Below are 18,594 nucleotides of genomic sequence, written 5' to 3'. Positions count from 1 at the left end.
TGTATTAGCTGCTCCATTGTACTTAGGAGTACATATCACCCAGAGATACAAAAATTTACAGATTCCATTTATTGCAAGAGTTGATTAATAATTTGATATAAATATTTTACTATACCTTTGCAGCAGGTCTGGGAAAATGTTTGCGTTTTTGTCGATCAGGACTAGACTGAGGTTTTGGTCTCCTGGAAAGATCTTGTAATAGTTTTACTATTAATGTGATAAATAAAAGTTTGTATCACTGATATGAATTTAATTTTCATATAATATAATTAATATAATATAAATCAAAGTAATTCTCATATCTTTGCAGTGGATTTATGTCTAACATTAACTTGAGAATCATAGAAGGAACTCTGCAAAATGGGTTTCATAACACTGAATATAAGTTACAAAACCTACATAGGATTCAATAAACAGTAAGTAATTAACATTCACAAAGGCGGATAAATACCTGGCATCTGTGTTGTTTGATGCAAAGAGCTAGCATAAAAAAAAAATATTATAACCAAGGAGATCACTTACATCATTTATATCAATTATCCGTTTCACTATAAAAATTTGCTATAAATCCAACTTAGTCTTTAACTATGTGGTAGATACTGCTGAAATGAGTATCAGAAATTAATTGGAGCAGCTAACACCATAATTTGCTGTCAAAATAATGGTTAGGCTAATGGCAGAAATTATATTAGTGAGACTACACCTGAAGCACTGTGTACAGTTTTGGTCTCCGTACCTGAGGGGAAAGATATATTTGCCTTAGAAGGAGTGTAACATCGGTACACTGGGCTGATTCTTGGGTTGTGGGGTTTGTCCAATAAGGAATGATTGAGGAGATTAGGCCGATATAGTTTAGACAATTGAGAGGTGATCTAATTGAAATATTGCAAATTCTTAAGGGGCTTGATAGGATAGATGCTGGGAGGATGTTTCCCCTGGCTAGGGAATTTAGAACATGGGGTCACAATCTGAGAATAAGGGGTCAACCACTTAGGACTGAGATGAGGGGAAATTTCTTCAAAAGAAAGAACTTGCATTTATCTAGCACCTTTCATGACCACTGGACATCTCAAAGAACTTTAAATTAATGAAGTACTTTTGAAGGGTAGTAATGTAGGAAATGCAGCAGCCAATTTGCACATAGCAAGCTCCCACTAACAGCAATGTGATAATGACCAGCTAATCTATTTTTATGATGTTGTATGAGGGTTAAATATTGGCCAGGACACCAAGGGCTGAATTTTACACCCCCCCAAAGAGTTAGAAGGTGGCGGGGGTGTGGGGGGGGTGAGGCGTAAGATGGAGCGGGAGGCTTGGTGGGCCCTTCCCAACTCACTCCCACCTCCGCCGCCACTTTATGCAGGGCGGCAGCGGCGAAAAAAGGCCCGTCCGCCCCAGGCCAATCAAGGCCCTTAAGTGGCCTCTGCTCACCGCCACGGGGATTTTACCCTTGGCTGGTCAGGCAGCCCAGGCCTGAGAGAAGCTGCCTGACAAACGCAGGCGGCCTGGGGGTGGGGGGTGGGGCCCTCATGATCAGGCACCCTGTGCCCGACGGAGGGCCACCCCCGATGCCCCAACCACCCCCAACATGCCCCCGTCCCCCCAATCAACCACCCTTGCTTTGCCGGGGCCCAACCGACTGACCCCGGCGAGGCCCCAAAAACATACCGGTTCTCCGGGGCTTCCCGACATCTTCTGTCTACAGCTGAATTGCAGTCCCAGCAGTGGCCACCAGTCCCGGTGGCGCTGCTGGGACAGACAGCTGCCGGCCAATTGGCTGGCAGCTCCATTAGGCGGGACTTACTGCTTCAATGAGGTGGAAGTCCCGCCTCAGACCAATTAAGGGCCTGGGGACCACAAAATGCAGTTCAGATCCCCAGGCCAGGCAGAGGTGGGTTCGCCACTAAATTTTCCCGTCTGTCGAGGGTAAAATTCAGCCCCAGGGATAACTCCCCTGTTCTTCTTCACAACAGTGCCATGGGAATTTTTACATCCACCTGAGGGGGCAGATGGGGCTGCGTTTTTACATCTTGCCCAAAAGCCAGCACCTCTAACAGTGCAGCACTCCCTCATTACTGCACTGGAGTGTCTTGCTTTTTATGCTCAAGTACTGGAGTGGGACTTGAAACTGGAAGTTTGTAATGTAGAGGCAAGTGTGCTACCAACTGATTCACAAAGGCATATCTTTAGAATTCTCTACCCCAGAGAGCTGCTCAGTCATTGAGTATATTCAAGATAGAGTTCAATAGATTTTTGGGGAATTTAGGGATATGGGGATAGGAAGATGGAGTTGAGGGAGGAAATCAGCCACGATTTCTTGAATAGCGGAGGAGACTTGAAGAACAGAATGATTTACTCCAGCTCCCATTTCTTATGTTCTTATGTTCACTTTCCATTATTTATGCACAAATGGTACTGAAACATCAGGCGAAGGGCAGATATGCACCTAAAATATCCAAAATTTGCTGTCCAAGTTGCGCTGCTATGCCATCAGCTTTGTGAAAATTGCATCTAGCTATTTGGCTCACCAGTAAAATATGTTGAGTGGCATGAAGTTGCTGCATTGGCTTTGTAAATATGAATTAATCTAGCCACAGTCAGCTAAGTCTTGTCCATTTCAGTCTAACTATCCTTTTAATGATGTAATAAGTGTTAATGGTGGCCATCCAACCTCTCTGGCACTGAAAATTAATGATTACAAGTGTGGAGACTCATCCCTTCAGGTTTTAATTGTTGTCAGAGATCTTAAGAATGCTAAATTTAAAATTTTATTGTTGATTTCCTTTTTCTCTCTCTAGCTTAATCCAATCTTTCTTTCCTCTCTTTATTTCTCTTTGTCTACTTGATTTGACATTCAGTTCACCCACTCTAATTCAACCTCCTACTCAGTCATTGAGCTGTTAATTTCAGAATCCTTTGATCTGATTGGTTAAGGAGATGCCCTGTTGGTTGCCCTGTTCACTCAGGTCCCAGATGCCCTGTTTATCTCACTGTGCTGTTATCAGTGTGCACTCTCAGCACTCCTGCTCTTCCTGGCTCCAAAGGGCCATATTTGTTAAGAGCTTTTCTTTTTTAACTTACTTTTCATTGGCAGCTGCAGGGGCCGACCAATTCAACCTGTCTGAAAAAATTTAGCAGTCAGACCAATGCCTGCACAGACTGGGCATAGACTGGCCCACTGCTAAATTGGTATGCTTCATACCTGTTTTACGCCAGAAAAACAAGCATAACATATATCAAATTCTACCCTAGATCGACAAAATACCTTCCAGTCAGAAACAGGCTAGCTGTAAAACGTTTAATTGTACCTTGCTTGTGGCAGGCTTTTGGAAATAGGTCTAAATGGCAATGAATGTTGTTGTCTCACTGGTGGAATAATGTCATCTGGACTTCGGAAATCAGCACCTAGAGAAGAGTATTTTAAAGTAATAGACTTAAAAATTGTGACCGTTACATCCGCAATTTGTTCATTAAAGTCTGTATTTATTACTGGTGTTCCAAGCTGCGTTGCATGTTGGCTGGGATTTTACACACCCACCCCCTGAGGTGGGATCGGAGATGGTGGGGGGGGGGGGCACGGAGAATCGTGGGGGTTGGCGAGTGGAGGGCAGAGGGGCGATGGAGGGCCCATCGCCTTCCCGTCGCCCAGCGATCTTCCCGGGGATGGGATAGGCCGCAACAGCCTTCCTTTCCAGAGGCCAACTGAGGCACTGAAATGGCCTATTAACGGCCAATTAAGGATCTCTGCCCACCGCCACTGGGACCTTACCAGCAGTTGGGGAGGGGGGGGGGTTGGGGCCTCTGTCACGCGGGGAGGACGCCTTATAAAATGAGGTGCCCTCCCTGCGGGCTTGTGGGGGAGGGGTCCCTCCTCTGTGGGCAATTTGTAGCCCATGGAGTACCCCCACCAGGACCATCTTTACTCCCTGTGACGCCCCTCCCCCTGGACTGAAAGACCACACCCCCACCCCACCTCGCCGGGGCCTTCCAGACTGAGCCCGGCGACCCTGCCTCACCTACCTCTGTTCTGGGGTTCCACTGCTGGGCCTGGGTCCAAGGCCTCTGCAGTACCAACAGTGGCCACCGCTCTCTGTGGCACTGCTGATACTGCTGAGCTGCCGGCCATCTGACTGTACCATTCTTCCACCAAAAAGTGGGCAGCTGGCGGACTGCTCCCAGTTCAGTGCTCATTTTGTTTTTTAGTAAGCTATTAATATTAAACTGAGTGTGGTGCAGTATGACCTATCTTAAAATTCTGCTTTCTTCTTGGTTGGAGGGTGCCTTGCCTTTATTCAACATTTCATTTGGCACTTTGGCATTGAACAGGAACTTGCATTTCTGGAATCACAATCTATAAACTCACGCCCCAACATTTGTTGCCCAGTCTATCCTTTATGCAACATGTATAATAATTTTATTTTTCTGCAATTTCCCCTGTCTTTTCCTGAACATGTTGAACAGTTCCACAGCCACCATCACATTATTAATGTGTGAGTATGGACAATGGATGGCTGTAGGCTATGTGACTATGAGGGCATTGCAGCTGAGCCTAACCCTGTCCTCATCCAATATGCACAGTAATTCTTTGCAAAGTTGATAAGTTTTGAAGTTCTCCAGGGGGCCACTAGGTGGAGCAATTCACAACACTTGCTCTGTTTCCTAACAAAATGTAAAAAAAACTGATTTTGGGTTAGGCGTGGTGATTGAGGGAGTGATTTTTAACATTTATATGTTTCCATTTGTGGGGGAAATAAAGCTCACACAGTAACATGCTTTCATCTATCTCTGCAGCATGTAGCTGCATTAGGATTCATGCTATAAACTGGTTATGTTATAGGTCTATTAAAGCACAGGAGCTGACAAACAAGGCAAATCTTTGCTGCTGATGAGCTGCTATTTACTTGTCTGGTAACACAGATTATATATACACCACATATTTTTCTTAAATAAATGGTGCATTGAACTTGTTAAAACAGCATGTTGCTCCTATATGATACTGCTACCAATGGTGTTTATTATACCAAGGGTGCTGTATTTTAGCATTACTGATGCTATGATACACATTGGTTTTTGCCTGTAAGCCAAAAACAACATGAAAATAAATACCTATCATTCTGCTTTTAAAACCAAACACTATGCTTGTACTTAGAAAATCATAACATGATTCAGCAGAGTCAACATGTTTTTATGAAAGGGAAAACATGTTTGACAAATCTATTAGAGTTTTTTAAGCTTGTAACTAGCAGGATGGATAAAGGGGAACCAGTAGATATAGTATATGTGTATTTTCAAAAGGCATTCCATAAGCTGCCACATGAAAGGTTGTTGCACAAGAAAAGTGCTCATGGGCCTGGAGGTAATATATTAGCATGGATTGTAGATTAGTTAAAAGAATAGAAAACAGAAAGTAGGCTTAAACGGGTCATTTTCAGGTTGGCAGGCTGTTATTAATGGAGTGCCACAAGGATCAGTGCTGGGGCCTCAGCTCTATATCAATGGCTTAGATGAAAGGACCAAGTGCAATGTATTTACGTTTGTTGATGATACAAAGCTAGGTGGGAATTTAAGCTGTGAGGAGGACACAAAGGGCTGGATTGTAAGAGCCCCCGAGCTCAAAAAATGGTGGCCTGCCTGTGTGGGCTGCACACCAAAGAGCCACCACAATCTCCCAAGCAGCAGCTCATTTAAATAGCCAGGGCGGCCAGTCCCCCCCGCCCCCCAAAACAAGTGGAGGGGGCGGGCTGTCTGTCCCCAGAAATGGCGTCATTTTTAAAGGGCACCCAACCTTGCCGGCTCATTTAAATTTTTAAAGAGGTAATCTCCCAAAATTATATAAATTTATAATGCCCCTTTCCCACCCCCTCCATAACAATTAAATTACCTATTTTCCCTTCCCCCCAAAACACTTACCTTTTACATCTGACCTTGCCCCCCCACAAACTGCACAAAGTTTAAGGTTCAACTCTTCTCACCACCCCCAACACCTATTATGTTTTTTTGACCCCGTTTCACCCCCATCCACCTGCACTGAAAAACCAACCTCCTCCCCCCTCTGCAGCAGTGCGGTGCCACATTTCCCTGGGGATCTGAAGGCGCGGGAGTGCCAGCCACCACACTGAAGATCACGGCAGGCCCTCAAGATCGCGGGTAAGTCTATTTAAATTTAATAATTTCGTTCATTTGAATATTTAAACTGAGTCCCATCCCCCAGCGGCAGGGGCGCTGCCATGGAGCCTTACTGCCACCGGGTGGATCAGGCTGGGCTCTCCCAGCGTCGAGGCCCGTGGCGGGCTGTTGCTGGACTCATATTCCAGCCCCCCCCCACCTCCCCGCCACAGAAGCTGACGCATGGGGAAGAACAAAATCCAGCCCAAAGAGTCTGAAAAGGAATAGAGATAGGTTAAGTGAGTGGGCAAGAAGGTGATTGATGGAGAAAATATGAGGTTATTCACTTTAGTAGGAAGAATCAAAAAACTGATTGGGGAGAAATTCATTCACATAGCGCCGCTAGAATCCAGACTTCTGTTGATTCCCTGTGGCTAGCAGCGCTGTGGGCCACTGCCAGAGTGGTGTGCATGTGGCTTTCTTCATTGATGCTAGAAGCAGCAATATGTGAGTGAATTTCTCCCCCAGTATTTTTTAAATGGTGAGAAACTATTAAATGTTGATGTTCAGAAGGATTTGGATGTCCTTGTACAAGAAACACAATAAGTTAACATACAGGTACAGCAAGCAATTACAAAGGCAAATGGTTTGTTGACCTTTATTGCAAGGGTGTTGGAATGGTAAGGAAGTCTTGCTGCAATTGTACAGGGCTTTGGTGAGACCACACCTGATGTGCTGTGTACTTCATACCTAAGAAAGGACATACTTGCCTTGGAGAGAGAGCAGAGCCTCAGGATAAAGGGACAGCCATTTCAGCCTGAGAGGAGGAGAAATTTCTTGACTCAGAGGATAGTGAATCTTTGAAATTCTCTGCCCCAGAAAGCTGTGGAAGCTCAATCAATGAGTATATTCGAGGCTGAGATTGAAAGATTTTTGGACTCTAAGAGAATCAAGGGATATGGAGATCTGGCAGAAAAGTGGAGTTGAGGTCATGGATCAGCCAAAATCTTATTAAATGGTGCAGCAGGCTCGAGGAAACATATTGTCTACTTCTGCTCCTAATTCTTATGTCCTTTTGTTCTATTCATTTTGTAATCTAGCAGTCCCATTTGTTTATAATGAATGACCAGCAAATCATAGACTGCATTCCTATGATTTCCCTGTAAGATTGGAATACAAAATCAACCCTCTTGTTTCACAGGCAGGCATTCATCAGCTTGTGGTTTGGAAGAAATGTAAATCTAAATTGAAACCTTCATGAAGTATCCTTTCTATATCAGTGCATACAATTTAATTTAACTTCTTCAACACATACCGGATGAATATAATTAAAAAACTCTGATCTTTATTGTGTAGGGTGTACATCCTTTATGCTTTTGTTGAAGGATGTACGTTTGTGAGTTTTTTTAGAAAATAAAATATTTTGTCACATGTTTTGCATACATTTTCCAACACTCAAATGTTTATCTTTATTTGCAATGTACCTACCATTCCTTGGTATGATTGCCTGTCAGGGGGGGGGGAAAAAAAGAGGTAATAATATTGGATTTCAAACATTCAGTTTCACAAAACTTTAAACCATTATTTTCATTTAAGTGCAAATATTAAAAGAAAGAATCTCCAAAAGCTTTTATTAAGTTGAAAGAGCAAATCCTCAATTCAAAAGCTGAAGAAAACAAACAACAATGTTTTCCTGACAAAGTTGCTTTGCAAAAATGTAAGAAAATGAAAAGGATTTCTGAATAATATACAGACCTCATTTTGTTTGCTCCTCCGTAATCTGAAAGGAAAATAAAGGTTAACTGACATGTTGAACAATTGTATTGCTATAGTGCTACTATCATTGTAGAGTATTTGATTCAACTCACCCAATGTTATTTTCAGGCTGTGTTATTAATGGCTTGTTTATGGAGTGTGGGAGGTTGTCAGGTCCTGAGAAACTATTATGTGTGTGGCTTGGTTCAGGAGGAAGTTGTTTGAATTCTTTGGGTGTACTCTTAGGAGGCCTAGAATTGTGCAAAACAATTCACTGAGAAAAATCACTAACAGTCATAGATGTTTCATCATAACTTGTAACTGGTAACTTGTAAACTGAAAATGGTATTGAAAGGAAATGTTATGTCTGAAGAAACATTCAAATGGGCAGTAATAACAAACTGCTTTTGGCTCCTGCACCTCTAGAACATTTCTATGGAAATCAAAGCATAATGCAATTTCCCACATGATATTGCTTCAAAATTGGTGATCCACCATTACAAAGTTTCTTTCTCAACATGATACTTTAAAATCAGGTGTAAAAATCTAAAAATGAGTACGTAACTTCTGTCCAGTGAATAACTCAGCCGATTCCATAGCAGTAATGGTAAGAGGCATTGCACAATAATTCCAAAGATATACAGCAAATTTCTGATGTATGGTGCCAAGTCTTTAAATATTTTTAAGGAAGTTTTGAATGTACAGACATCCTGTCAATTTCCCCAGTTAAATTCTGTTGCCTGGGTGGAGATTATATGAAGCACACGTTTCTTACTGAAAAATTCAGAACAAATGAATGACTTAAGTTTGGCTCTTTGTTTGACACCAGCTTTGCAGGAAGTCCATATTGGGCAATCAAATATTGTAAAATGTCAATCTTCGCTGTTGACTGTGTTGTTGACATCAGAACCACTATGAGTCATTTGTAATGAAAATTCAAAATAAGAAAAAATTTACACATTTCCAGCTTGTGGCAATTGACATGAATGCTCCGCCATGGTTTTGTCAGCCTTGCCCCGTACTAGTTTCTGCTGTGTTTACAGTGAGATGATCTGTCAGGCTTGATACTCATGATTCTTTAATTCTGACTATAGCAGGATGACTGGCTTTCAATTCCTGGATCAAAGGGTTTTGGAATTTAGAAGAACAACCAAGTCCATGATGCAGACTTATCTTCAATCGATAATTCATCTTAATGCCTACTGTATAATTGTAGTTCTGGTGGAAAAACTCCATCATGAGGGCAGCCATGCACCATTTAATATATAACACAAGATAGTGCAGGGCCGTGTGCTATAGCATTATGTCTGTCACTGACCATGATTATGGAAGTGAGTTCAGCTGCTCAGTAAACAATTTTGTGATGGTCGGATCTTCATCAATATATGAAACTTATGGCAAGTAGGTGGGACAAAAAATCCACATTGGCATTTAATTTTGATGGTTAAACTTGATATCATACTTATAAGCTGATAACTGAATAGCCCACCTTTTTCACTGAAGCTAAAACAGGTATTGTTCCATTCCAAGAGAATATGACAGCTAAACGCTTATGATCAGTATATAGAACAACCAATGTTTGAAGTGATATGTATGAAATATTTCCACTTCAAATATAATTGCAAGGGCTTCCGTTCAATCTGTGTATAATTAGCCTTGGAAGAAGTTGGGTATGGCAGGTGACTGCTATCAGTTGTTTGGAGCCGACAGGGTGGTGGTCAAGCTCCCATACCCAATTGCGATACATCAACTGATAAAATCAGTGGCAAATTAAGGTCGGACTGTCCTAATAGTTCTGCACGTGCTACTAATGTCTTACAAAAGGAGTCTATTCAATTGGTATTTGATTGTCGTCATGTTTGGAACCAAGTTCTGATAATAATTGACGAAACCCAGAAATGACTGCAACTCTTGCATGTTTGTTGGACCAGGTACAGAAGTCATTACTCCATCCTTCTTCTTTGCTGCTTGAATACCAAGCTTGTTAACAATAAAAGAAAAATGCTCTAGGAGGTCTTGTAGCAGTGAGCAATTGAACTACCCTATTCAAAGATCACATTCAAGTGAATACTCAAAAAGTGCTTTGAGATTTTGCAAATGTTCTTACTCTGATCTTCCAGTAACCAGGAGATGATCCAAGATGCACTGAGTTCCTTGGAAATTCACTCAAATTGTCTCTATGGCTTTTGGAAATATGTGTGGAGCAGATGCATTACCAAAATTCAACATTATGTAATAGTAAAGCCCTTGATGTGGAAAATTGTTGGCTACTACTGAGATTGGCAAACCCTTCAGCCCTAGGCAAAGGATATTCATGAACATCCAAATTATGTTTCACATTTATTCCATAGACACCATAAATTCTAGAACCACTGTCAGGCACAGTTGAGCTTGCTCCATTGCTGTGGTCAATTTGCTAAAATTATGCCTTCATGCTTCATACAAACTTAATTCAATACCAACAATTTGCATTTATATTGCACTTTTAGTGCGTAAAACATCCTGAAGCACTTCACAGGAGTGTTATGAGACAAATCATGACACTGTACCACGTGAAGAGCTGTTGGGACAGGTGACCAAAAGCTTGGTCAAAGCGGTAGTTTTTAAGAAACGTCTTAAAGGGGGAAGAGAGAAATGGAAAGATTTAGGGAAGAAGGCATTTCAGAACTTAGTGCCTAGACAGCTGAAGACATAGTGGCCATTAGTGGGGCACAAGACACCAGAAATGGAGGAATTAATAGTTCTTGGTGGGTTATAGGGCTGGTTTTAGAGATAGCAGGAGTGAGGCCATGGAGGGATTTGGACTCCAGGATTTTAAATTTTAAATTAAGGGCGTTGCTGGAGTGGGAGCCAATGTACGTTAATGAGTACAGGTGATGGACGAACGGGACTTGGTGCAAATTGACATATGGGCAGCAGATATTTAGATGATCTCAGGTTTATGGAGGATGCAAGGTGGGAAGCCAGATAATAAGAGCATTGGAATAGTTGAGTCTGGAGGTAGCAAAAGCATGGTTGAGGATTTCAGCATTTTTTTGACTCCATCCAGTCCCTTGCATTATACCTGGATACCCTTTTCTGTACCAAATTTCAGATGGAATAAGGATGTTTATTTTTCTATGAGTATGTCCATGGATCTTGGCATGGTATCTTACTACTGGCCCAGTTTAACTTCAGGCTCCAAAACCAATGAGGGATTTTTACCCTTAACTACAATCACAGACAATTTTTTTTGTCTGATTGTCATATCTTACTTGGACTTTAATTTTCCCAAGAACTGGCAATGAGTGCCCAGAATAACTTTTTAACAAAATGTTTTTTTGGAAGGCAATTCTGTGAAACTTTTTCTCTTATACTTTTGATGAAGTAATCGTTACCACAGCCCCAGTGTCCAATTCAAATTCACAATTTCACATTACCCCTTCCCTGTAAGGTAATACACAGGAGAAAGCAGTTATGACACTCAATCTTCTTACGCAGGCAGCAGTCTGGATATGATTTCTTTGACCACAGCTCCAACATGGTTGAGTGCTTTGCACTCATTTTACAACTGAGAAACGGGCACAATGCATATCAACTTCCAACTCAATGAGTCTCAATGACCCATAGGAAAGTAACTAGAGCAGTATAATCACCCAACCTCCTGGCTAGAATGTGTTAATGATTTTTCACATGTCAAGTGCAAGTAGTATGTGGGAAGCAACATTTCAGAAATTGTCTACTTTCAATACTTACACTCATTAATCTCTTGTGAGCTAAATTTAACTTAACTGTGCTGTGCCCTGGTGGTCTGTCCAAAGACAGGTCCTCTGCTCTTTTTCTCCACCCAGGAGCGATGAGCATGACTAGGGAAGTGAGTATACAAGGTGGTTTCCCCTTACCTTCCTCAGACTGGAATGGAAATTCAACCTGCACTGTTGCTGTCGTTCTGAACCACACTAGCCATCTAGTCAACTGAGCTATCTGGTCCCTAACTTAACTGTAACATCTTGATAAATAAAATGCCAGGATCCCTGCATTGTGAAACAGTCAAAAATTCCAAACTGACAGAACTCAAACAAAATAATTTGATGATATTTTAATATATTTTTCACTGCACAGTGTGAAGCAGAATGATATTTTCTAAACATTTTTATAATGTTGGTAGCGATGGGATCAAATATTTGACTCTGAAAATCCGATGTGGCAGGGAAACATATCCTAGGATATGCTCACCTTGACCTCTGCCCCTAACCCCACTTATGTTTGCAGCTACAGGGACAGAGGCCATGAGTACTGGCACTTTTGAAGATTGGGGAACATCTGAGGGTACCAGGGTCAAAGTAGTCGGAAAGTCTGACTCCTAGATTCATAGAAAGTTTGTGGCCAAAAAAGAGAGCCACCCAGCCTAATCCCCTTTCCAGCATTTGGTCCGTAGCCCTGCAGGTTACAGCACTTCAGGTGCACATTCAGGCACCTTTTAAATAAGATGAGGTTTCCTGCCTCGACCACCCTTTCAGGCAGCAAGTTTCAGACACTCAACACCCTCTGGGTGAAAAAACTATTTCTTCATCTCCCCTCTAATCTTTCTACCAATCACTTTAAATCTATGCCCCCCTAATCACTGACCCCTCTGCTCTGGTGGAAATTTGCTGACTTGGAAGGTGTTACCAGGGGAAGAGGCTGCCCTCAAGTATCAGCTATGTCAAGAAGCCATTTGCAAAACAAATACCGCATTTCATCTTCTGTGATCCTGGTCTTAATCCCTCACATGGATCCTACATTCCATTTGTTGGTGAGGTCCAGCTGGTGGGACCTGGTGTACCTGCACTGACTCTACAATAGGTCCTATCTGAGTACCAGAGCATGGAAACTCTGGCTTAGGAAGCCTTTCCTCACCTCCACCCCTTTCATTGACTGCCTTGTAAGAATGGGCATAAGCTCTGTCCACATGAGGTTATCCCAAAAACCTCACCCCAAATTTGGATAAACTGGCTCCCAGCTGTTCCGATGGACTTTGGTGAAATTGCAGTCGAGGAATTTCAGCCCTACTATATGTAAGGTATAAATTGGTTTAATATACTTTTTAATCCCACTATCCATTGTGGATGTAGGAGCAAGTTTTCAGCCAGAAATCTGAAGGTTGAAATAATCACCTCACATATGTGACCATTCTCAGATCATTTTCAGCATCAAAACAGGAAGAGAGCATCTGTGATGCCCAAAGGGTTAAGGAAGTCTGTGCTGTAAAATAAGCTATGGACTTTTTTCTCATTTAACTATGTCGTCTGCCATATATCTCTGTACATGGCAGAATTCTGAACAAATATACTTAACTAGCCATTACCTGGGTGGTGGTAGTGCTGGTTGCTGTGGGGAATAAAAACAATTGCGCTGTTAGTAAGACAACAATTACAATGTAACCAATACATTATTATCCCATCATGCCTGTTTGAGCTAAAAAAGTTCCTTAAATTTTCAAAATGATTTAAGTGACTTGAATTGTATTTGTGCTTAAAGCCAAACGTAGGGAACAAAATGCAGCCTGCCATATCGTCAGCGAAACTGTGCTAAAACAGCCAGAAAATAGGTGCAACCAGGAGCAGCAGTTTGCCAGGCATGTGAGTCCTGTCTGGTGGTCCAGGCTGGGAACATGCTTTGGGACCTAGAAGATTTAAGGTTAGCATGACTTTTTTTAACATTGCAAGCGACCAAATTGGTACTATTTTATCCTTTCTGGGGAGTGATGGCCCTGACACCACTGCCGTCCACCAGCTGACCACTCTTCTGCAATAAAAACAAGAAATGCTGGAAATACTCAGCAAGTCTGGCAGAATCTGTGAAGAGAGAAGCAAAGTTAACGTTTCAGGTCAGTGACCCTTCAGCAGAACTGGCAGCTCTTCTGCTGCAGTTTGCAGCCTTGGGAAACCGACTCACTCCAGATGCATCTCTCATGACGTGAGCACCTGCCACAGATATGCTGATAAGGGAACCTTCTGACCCTGCGAACGTTGGCAGGTTCAACGGCAGAGATCCCAGGTGATTGCATCCCAGCACATTCCCAAGATTCAGCTGGTCCCCTTCCCCATGGATTTTCATAGTTTTCTTCTAATTTATTCTTTCATGGGATGTGAGCGTTGCTGGCAAGGCCAGCATTTGTTGCCCATCCCAAATTTCGCTTGAGAAGGTGGTGGCAAGCCTCCTTCTTGAACTGCTGCAGTCTATCTGGAGCAGGTATACCTGCAGTGTTGCTAGGGAGGGAGTTCCAGGATTTTGACCCAGTGACAGTGAAGGAAGAGTGACACAGATCCAAGTCAGGATGGTGTGTGGCTTGGAGGGAACTTGCAGGTAGTGGCGTTCTTCAAAGACATCCAGGATATTAAGGAAGTATGAAATGACAAAAATGTCATTGGTTCCATTAACACCGCTGCTCCCACAGGCCATTTATAGTCTACCATATTGTGAACTTCACTGTACCCAGTTAATCACCTGAAGAATATCCTCTTAAATAATCCATGGTCCTTCAAGATAAGCAAGCAAAACTATACAAAAGTTTTCTAATCTCGCAAGACGCTTATGGTCAAAGTCACATGATATGCTTATAGTTATATTATCTGTGGCTGTCACTATTTTAAAAAGAGAGCAAGAAAGAAGGAAAGAACAACCTCCTCTGAGAAAAGCTCCATAAGCCTCAATCTTGCTTCTCAACAGATACCATCCAGCTCCCTCTTAAAACAAACAACTGACTTCCTTCTCTAGCCTGTCTGTATATCCACTATTCCGTTGGAGAAAAAATATATTTCTCTAATATGCTTGAGGCTTTTGAATTTTGTATTTATGCCCTCAAATCCAATGCTTATTGTCTGTTAGGTTGTTTACTTCAACCTCGTTTATATCTTGCACAACAAACCTTAAACATACATAATTCCCCAAGAAGCGCAGTAAGGATTCCTTCCGGAGTATTGTAAGTATTGAAAGATCAATTGATTTATCAGTCCGTAAGGCTCCTGGCATCTCTTGGGCATTAGAAGTGGATAGAGGAAGCCCTCATAAACCAATGAGCAACAGCAGAGCGTCTTGAGATGGGAGCAGGATACTCTGACATTGCACAGAGGAGGAGCTTCAGCAGTTGCATCCTCCTGGTCAGGAGGAAGCCAGAGGAGCAGAGCAAGGGGCTGCAAGGGAAGAAAACACTATTCATAACATTAGGTGAACTGGCCAAGAGACAGCTACTTGCAAATGGCACAGTACCAGTGCCATAGGAGACGGTGACTAGCAATGCAGTTGGTCTCTGACATTTATGTTCTGATCCACAATGACCTGGGTTCTCGCAGCCACTCACCTTTCCAGACCTTAGTAGATCATTAAAGTGCTTTCTGCACTGCATCCATGTTCTCTGAATAACTCCCTGGCTGCTGACCCCCATGGCCACTTCCATCCATGCCTTCTTGGTCTGGCTGGGAGGATTTCCTCTTCCACAAGGAAGGAAGAGTACAGCTCTCCTCTCAGCAACAGCATCCATGAAAATCTCAAGGAAGGCATCAGAAAAACATGGGACCGCCTGAGGACGCCTGCCCAGCGACCACCCGCCTGCTCCATTCCTTCAGGCAATGGCAAGCCCAGTCATGGCTGCTATTTGCCTTTTAAAATCGCCCTTGGTCACAAGGTCCCTCCTCCAGGTTGCTCCCAGCACCACTAATTGGGCATTGAACTCCCTCAAGCCCAATTAGGGCCTTTGCCTTTACGTTACATCATTGAAACTGACACGGCATGTGATCGGGATCCAAAAATGATTCGGCCATTGTGTTCCTGACACAGATTGAAAATCCAGTGCGTGATGCTGGTCACTTTGTATAGGGAGATGATAGCAGTAACAAGGGAGATATAATAGAATGAGGATTTCCAAGTGATTCATATACCTTTTCAGAGTTAGCCTAGTAATGCTTTTCAATACAGAAACATCTGATGCTTTAAAGAATTATTATAAATTGTTTGCGAGTGAGCATGTGGGCATGATTTGGTAGACTCAAAGTATTTTTAGCAGCAAAGAGGCAATTATGAAGGAAAGAGGATTCATAGACTGGTTACCATTTACATAGAATTAAATAGAATTTACAGCTCAGAAATAGGCCATTTAGCCCAATTGGTCTGATCAGTGTTTATGAGCCTCCTCCCACCCAATTCAACAAACCCTATTAGAACTTTCTTCTATTCCTTTTTCCCACATGTATCTATCCAGCTTTCCCTTAAATAAACTAAAAGGAACAATTCTAAAGCAGGTGCAAGAACAGAGATATCTGGGGGTATATGAGCACAAAATGTTGAAGGTGGCATACTTCTTCTTTGGCCTCCTTGTCTCGAGAGACAATGGGTAAGCGCCTGGAGGTGGTCAGTGGTTTGTGGAGCAGCGCCTGGAGTGGCTATAAAGGCCAATTCTGGAGTGACAGCGTCTTCCACAGGTGCTGCAGAAAAAATTGGTTGTCGGGGCTGTTACACACAGTTCTGTCTTTTTCCCTGCCAACTCCTAAGTCTCTTCGACTCGCCACACTTTAACCCCGCCTTCATGGCTGCCCGCCAGCTCTGGCGATCGCTGGCAACTGACTTCCACGACTTGTGATCAATGTCACAGGACTTCATGTCGCGTTTGCTGACGTCTTTAAAGCGGAGACATGGACGGCCGGTGGGTCTGATACCAGTGACGAGCTCGCTGTACAATGTGTCCTTGGGGATCCTGCCATCTTCCATGCGGCTCACATGGCCAAGCCATCTCAAGCGCCACTGACTCAGTAGTGTGTATAAGCTGAGGATGTTGGCCGCCTCGAGGACTTCTGTGTTGGAGATATGGTCCTGCCACCTGATGCCAAGGATTCTCTGGAGGCAGCGAAAATGGAATGAATTGAGACGTCGCTCTTGGCTGACATACGTTGTCCAGGCCTCGCTGCCGTAGAGCAAGGTGCTGAGGACTGAAGGTGGCATAGGACGTTGGGAAAGTGGTTAAAAAGACATATGGGATCCTGGGCTTTATAAATAGAGGCATAGAGTACCAAAACAAGGAGGTTATGATGAACCATTGTTAAACACTGGTTTGGTCTCAACTGGAGTATTGTATGCAATTCTCGGCATCACACTTTAGGAAGAATGTGAAGGGTGCAGAAAAGATTGATGTGAATGGTTCCGGGGATGTAAAACTTCAGTTACGTGGATAGATTGGAGAAGCTGGCGCTGTTGTTCTTAGAGAATGTTGAGAGAAGATTTGATAGAGGTGTTCAAAATCATGAGGGGTCTTGACAGAGTAGATCGAGAGAAGCTTTGGCAGAAGAGTTGAGAACCAGAAGACGATGATTTAAGGTGATTGGCAAAAGAATCAAAGGCGACATGTAGAAAAGTTATTTTACACAGTGAGTGGTTAGGATCTGGAATACACTACCTGAAAAGATAGTGGGGCTTTCAAAAGGGAATTGGATAAGCACCTGCAGAGCCACTGGGAAAGGCCAGGGGACTGAGACTGGCTGAGTTCCTCTTGCAGAGAGCCGGCACCGGCTTGACGGGCTGAATGGCCTCTTTCTGTGCTGAAACCATTCTATGATTCTATGAAATGCATCTATGCTATTTTCCCCAACTGCACCATTTGGTAGCAAGTTGCACATCTATCCTCTCTCTGGGTAAAAATGTTTTTTCCTGAATTCCTTATTTGATTTATAAGTGAAGTTGTATGTTTGCTTGGTACACTGCCACCTTTGTTAGTCTAGTTAGAGAGATTTTGTAGGCTAGAGTAGTTAGATCATTAATATTTATTACTGTATAACTATGTACATCTTCACCTAGTCTGAGTAACTTCTCTGAGCCACGTTACATCCAGCTTCAAGTCTCTCTCTCACATAATCTCTTACATCATCATGGTAGGAGGTATTCTTTACACTCTCTCAAGATGAACCCTTTCAGACCCTTATTCTACATCTCCCCCCCAAGTCTTAATCCCAATATATATCTACATACATTCATTTTTTAATTTAAATACTACGCCATCTCTCCCCAAGTCTCTGACTTCATAGATTCAATCTGTCTGGAGGCTTCACAACTCTCCCTGATCTCGTTGTCATCAGATGAGGAAGACTGGCAGTCTTTCCCTGAACTCTCTGGACTTGGACGGCCTTTATTGAAGTTTGTAATATCCTGAGCTTTCTGAATTTCAGATTCGACATCTGATTTGTCCAAATGTACAACCGATTGACGTCTTTGATTTGAAGGACTAAGATTCCTTTTGTTTCTTCATATAGTACTTTCTGAAGTTCTCAGTAAATAAGATCGCAGTTGATTCTCCTCCCTCTGGAGAATTACTCCTTCTCTGTTTTGGTCTTGTACCCATAACTTTTGCCCTTCTGACAAATTCGGCAGGTTCCAGGTATGGTATTTCCTGTTATAATTATGGGCTTCTGATCCTGTTTGTGAATGGCATATGCGTGACAATTTGAAATAATTTCTTCTATATCCTTTGATACTCTTGGCCACCAGACAGATGCTTGAGCCCATGCTTTACATTTAGTTATGCCCATATGACCCTGGTGTATTTTCTCCAAGACAACTACCCGGAGTGACTCTGGAATCACCAATCTCTCATCATATACCAACAAATCATCCACTGTGGTACTGGGACCACATACTACATTTGGTCTTCTGTGTTTGAGAATATTTTCATCCTCTTCCCACTAGCACTCTGTTGTGGCCAACCTTGTTCGCAATATTGGCAGACATAGA

The 18,594-nt window shown here is 42.7% G+C and overlaps 1 protein-coding gene across 8 annotated transcripts in view; it reads right to left on the bottom strand.

Annotated features, from left to right (window-relative positions):
• Nucleotides 1-18,594, bottom strand: part of LOC137348022 (cytokine-dependent hematopoietic cell linker) — a 125,401-nt gene that overhangs the window by 7,391 nt on the left and 99,416 nt on the right. For 6 of the 8 annotated variants that reach the window (XM_068013140.1, XM_068013228.1, XM_068013308.1 and 3 more), the window contains 7 exons: nt 13,187-13,209; nt 7,974-8,111; nt 7,861-7,885; nt 7,594-7,612; nt 3,309-3,405; nt 452-480; nt 116-207 (listed from right to left, as the gene is read on the bottom strand). In XM_068013140.1, coding sequence (XP_067869241.1) covers nt 116-207; nt 452-480; nt 3,309-3,405; nt 7,594-7,612; nt 7,861-7,885; nt 7,974-8,111; nt 13,187-13,209 — 423 coding nt within the window. The remainder of the gene's footprint in view (nt 1-115; nt 208-451; nt 481-3,308; nt 3,406-7,593; nt 7,613-7,860; nt 7,886-7,973; nt 8,112-13,186; nt 13,210-18,594) is intronic. The other 2 variants (XM_068013479.1, XM_068013566.1) reach the window with 1 other exon arrangement.

This window comes from Heterodontus francisci, chromosome 1, assembly GCF_036365525.1.
Source record: "Heterodontus francisci isolate sHetFra1 chromosome 1, sHetFra1.hap1, whole genome shotgun sequence".
NCBI lineage: Eukaryota > Metazoa > Chordata > Chondrichthyes > Heterodontiformes > Heterodontidae > Heterodontus > Heterodontus francisci.
The sequence above is the reverse complement of the archived record's forward strand: the minus strand, read 5'-3'. Positions and strand labels throughout refer to the sequence as shown.